The sequence below is a fragment of the Electrona antarctica genome (assembly GCF_951216825.1).
Source record: "Electrona antarctica genome assembly, chromosome: 11".
NCBI lineage: Eukaryota > Metazoa > Chordata > Actinopteri > Myctophiformes > Myctophidae > Electrona > Electrona antarctica.
The window spans coordinates 31,746,919-31,751,918 of record NC_136792.1 but is presented as its reverse complement, the minus strand read 5'-3'; the positions used below and the strand labels follow the sequence as shown (position 1 = coordinate 31,751,918).

The following is a 5,000-nucleotide window of genomic DNA, read 5'->3' as shown; positions in this document are numbered from 1 at the left end:
GCACCACTGAAAAAGAGGGTCTCAGCCCTCAGTGTGTTCTCCGAGAACTAAATAAAGGTTGAAATGAAATTATGTGAACAGACGTGATTGGGCCTGCATGAAGTGTCCTTCCTAAAGTAGAGAGAACCATTCAAAAAGTACTTGGGTCTCCAGATCAACGGTCAGCTAAAGCTTTATGCCAACAGTTTCACTACATGAAACCACATTGACTTTATGGGGATGCTCATCGGCAATGCTGTTGCCTGTGTCTGTCTGCCCAACATCTTATCGACCCAACGTCCCTCCACCCAACCTATAAAAACCCCAACCGTTTCTCCACCCAACCTACAGTATTTAAATCGTCTATCTATCCAATGTCTCTCCATCCAACGTTTATCAACTCTAACGTCGCTATCCAACGTCTCTCCACCCAACGTTTATCCACATTAACTCTTAACTATCCGACGTCTATCCTCTCTGTCTGTTGCTCAACTCTGTGACGAGAAAAGGCACGGAGAAAGCCTACAACACCCCCCCCCCCCCCCCCTCTCTCTCTCAGCCTGTGTCATGTGTTCTCCGATGTATCTATCTAACCTCTAACGGAAACAAGCCCCCTGGGTTTATTTTGTGTTAGCCTATTGTAGCTTAATCTTTGTCTGTCCCTGTGCTGTATAATCGTGTGAAGTATTCAATCAATCAAAACCCCCAGTGTCTGTCTATCCAATGTCTCTTCAGCCAATGTCTCTTCAACCAAATCGTATTTATCTAATGTCTATCTTGCACAATGTCTAACCACCCAACATCAACAGTATCCACCCCTTATCTGTCCAACATCTATTCAAACATCTATCTATAAATGTCTATCCGTTCAATGTCTATCAGCCCAACATGTAATTTGTGCCACCATGGATGTGGGCTGTGCTCTAAACTGCCTCAGAGTGTAGGAGGGAAGTTACACAGAGATCAGCTGCTTAAGTTCTCTGAAGTCAGAAAGACACAAGGTGAAATGGGGCACGGCTCAGTGAATGACTCTGCAAATCTCTCTCTCTGCCTTGCTATAAGCTTTTGTTCTCTCTCTTTTATCCATTTCCATCTAGCTCTCTTTTTCTCTTTTTTCATGTCTCCCTTTTTTCTTCATCTTCTTTTCGTCTGATCCCCCCCCCCCCCCCCCTTCTCTCTCTCTCTCTCTCTCTCTCTCTCTCTGACCTTGTCCACTTTCTGATCTGTAGCTGACATTTATATTGTGTTGTAAAATGCTTAATGAAGCCGCCTGGATCTATTCTTACAAGAAAACAAGGTGACTGATGATAGGACATTTTATGGTCGACTGTGTACATTGTGAACTGCACAACTGACCAATGACCTTGTTAAAAACCTGACCTTATTTTACCTTTCAACCTCTAACAGGAATCTTTCTTAATTCCTTCTCTTGGTGACTTTATTCTTTCTTTGCTATGGCTCTTGCTTCACATGTCTTTCTACCAACTTGATCTACTGTAGTGACATTTGATATCCTGTTTTCAATATGTCGTGTACTTCAGCCTGTAGTCCCAGAAAGTGAGTTTTTATTTCCTGATAAGGTGGTTAACATACACCATCAATGGGGTGTACCGTTAGGATCTCAACAGTGAATTTTGAGGTAGTTCTGTGAATTGCTTGTGTGGGATTTGGGGGATATCCAATGGGAAACACATGGCAGAGGTAGGTTCTGGGTTGACCTACATAGAGACCTATAGTCTATTTGTATCCCCCTTCATCTGTCTTTCTTCTTTTGATGTGAGCTCTTCTACCTATGAATCTCTCTTCAGTCTTTATATACATGTATCTCTCTCTCTCTCTCTCTCTCTCTCTCTCTCTCTCTCTCTCTCTCTCTCACTCTCTCTCTCTCTGCTACAGCAACTGCTTGGCAGTTCTTGCACATCCAATATTTAGCTAGCCACACACCTTAGCTGGACATTGTGCGTACATTGTGTGTGATTGGTCAGAAGTTCTAGGTGGGTGTGAATTATTTTGTTTTGTTTCTGCAGTCCGCTCCCATGGCTTAATTCTGCCAGGATAGTTTTGCAGAGATATTTTCCGAGGGGGTTAGGAGGTACAAACACCTCTATAATCCCTCTCTCGGAGGGACCATAAATAAAACCTGTAGCAAGAAATGACAAAACCTCTGTGACAAATTTGCAACAGCACATCGCAGATCCGGGTGATAAAATCACAGTTCCAGGGCTGTACACAATGCTTGAGTGGCTCAAGTGAGCCACAGTGTTGTTAGGCAGACTTCTGACTGGCCACGGTGTAACGTTTAAGGACCCCTTCGAAAACCACATGATGCATCTCAAGGGGTACAAACCAGTCATGGCACATCATCATCCTATTTCAATTATGGGAAGTCAGTCACTCTCTCCAGGGTACAATTTTTCTCTATTTATCTCCTCACTGGCTCGCACAATTGATCTCAACTTGCACACCGTATTGACCATTAGTATTATTCAGACCGTGAGGAAGCCAGATTTTCACTTCCCCCAAATTCAAGCTGTTTAGTTTATTATTAGCTTTTTTTCCCCCCTCAACTTAACTCTATGACTGCCATTTTCGCCCTTATACTACGCCCTTATACTGGACACCCAAAGGGCTCTGTTCTGCTGTCACAACGACTCTGTTAACCTTTGATAGTAAGGCACCCCTCTATCTCAAACGATTATTACTCACCTGTTGCACATGCAATTACAAGCTTATGCACAGCTTAGTCACAGATACATTCCCCCAGGCTATGGGATGTATTCTGTTGTCACGGAAAATAATCTTTTTTGGTTACTGTCCCAACCAGTGGGCAGTCCTGGGGTACAGTATGCTACGGAGATGGGCTGTCAGCTCTGGGGCTAACAATGTTACCGTGTTGTTTACCCAATGAAACAATGGAGAAGAAGTGTGTGTACATTATTTCAGCTATGTTTCACGCTATTCATTAGCGTTGTCTGAAAACTCTGTTTAACTCTACGACGGCAGTTTTTACCGTTACTGCACATGCGCGGCCACATACTATTGACTTAGAAATCGGACAAAAACGAACACAAAGTTTGTAAAGTGTTAACTGGAAGTTATATTGTGCTGTTCCACTGAGTTTATAATGCATTATATTATTATAAGTTGTAATGAAGCATTATAGACCTAACTTTAATACAATGTCTAATGTCTTATACCAAAGGCAAAATAAGTTTGGCTTCGTTTGGAGTATAGTGCAGGCTTTAGTCTCTTTCTCCCTCCAAATGTGCCGCCCGCTGCATGCCTGTAGGCCTATTGTTAAGTTTCTGTCTATTTTCCTTCCTATATTCAAAATATTCAAGCACCCATTTGCAAGGTGTTGTACGTGACCGAGCCAGCTGTTAGTGGGATGGGTTTGCATTGGATGGAGGGTAGTTTTACATAGATCACCTTGAAAATCAAATTATACCCCTAACTCACACTGTACAGACACAAACCTGCGCACCACACACACACACACACACACACACACACACACACACACACACACACACACACACACACACACACACACACACACACACACACACACACACACACACACACACACGCACACACAGTGTGTCCTGGCTGCTGCTCCGTGTGGGGGAATTTGGCCCAAAGGGATCGATCTCCGGACGGGCGTTATTGGATTTCTCAAATGTGTTCCAAGGCTGTAAAAGGTCACCACCAGAATGAATGCCACGGACACTATGACACTGTAACAGGTCTATCTTCCACCATGCGTGCGTGCGTGCGTGCGTGCGTGCGTGCGTGCGTGCGTGTGTGCGTGCATGCGTGCGTGTGTGCGTGCGTGCGTGCATGTGTGTACGCACCGGGTTGAACTTGCCGTTATGATTACGAGAAAAGGGATAAAAGGCCCCCAGCTGCATCCAGCGAAGACACATCTCATACTCGGCAGTGCTGAAGAAACCACATATATCAGCCCCTGTCTGAAGAGAGAGACAGACAGACAGACAGACAGACAGACAGACAGACAGACAGACAGACAGACAGACAGACAGACAGGCAGACAGACAGACAGACAGACAGACAGACAGACAGACAGACAGACAGACAGACAGACAGACAGACAGACAGACAGACAGACAGACAGACAGATCAATCCCTAGTGATCAAAAGAGAAGCCAAGGAGACAAAAAGCGAGAGAGAGAGAGAGAGAGAGAGAGCGAGAGAGAGAGAGAGAGAGAGAGAGAGAGAGAGAGAGATGGAGGTGAAATGAAAGGACAGACACAGGTGACACAGATCACGACTGGGAGAGGCAGACAAAGAGGAACAGAGAGAAGGACGGGGAGTGGGAGATGAAGGATGCAGAGAGAGAAATGACAAGTCCAAGTGCAGACAAATGTGCAAGCAATGATAAACATTAACCTTCATTTAGATAAAGACACATTCTCGTTTACAAGGACAACCATTCATGGGGATATGGTGAGCATTGCAATTAGAAATGCTCTGCAATGTTGCCTCCAGTTGTCCTTGTGTCGACCAAATAAAATAGAACATTTTGCCATTCTAATTCTGCTTTGGAAGATCAGTGGGATGCCGTCCCATCAACAGGAAAATCAAGCCATGATACTTACATAGGGGATGCCAAACAGACTGAACTCCATCATGCCTGTGGACCAAGAGAGAGTTAGATATTTTCATTCTCATCAAGCATGACAAGCCAATGTTTTATTGGTTGTCCTGGCAACTCTTTCTAACAATGTTAGCCAATGCAGGGCTGTGCTGTTCTTAGAACTTCTTTTATATTATATGATGGGGAGAGAGATGGGGACACGCAGCAAAGGTCGTCGGGATCGAGAGTCGAACCCACAGCATGCTGTCAGGCTGGATTATACGCCAGCCGCCCGGGCCATGTTCTGAGAACTTCTGACCCATAGTTTGCAATGCGTTTAAAGAACATCTTGTACAGTACAGTATGTCTTCAAAGTACCTTTTTTTTACTGATACGTTTTTTGAATAATTCTGCTATTATTACT

At 44.3% G+C, this 5,000-nt stretch overlaps 1 protein-coding gene across 1 annotated transcript in view; it reads right to left on the bottom strand.

The window, feature by feature from the left end:
- si (sucrase-isomaltase) overlaps window positions 1-5,000 on the bottom strand; it is a gene marked incomplete at both ends in the record, with an annotated part of 125,140 nt that overhangs the window by 22,187 nt on the left and 97,953 nt on the right. The window contains 2 exons of the mRNA XM_079513813.1: window positions 3,834-3,950; window positions 4,599-4,633. Coding sequence (XP_079369939.1) covers window positions 3,834-3,950; window positions 4,599-4,633 — 152 coding nt within the window. The remainder of the gene's footprint in view (window positions 1-3,833; window positions 3,951-4,598; window positions 4,634-5,000) is intronic.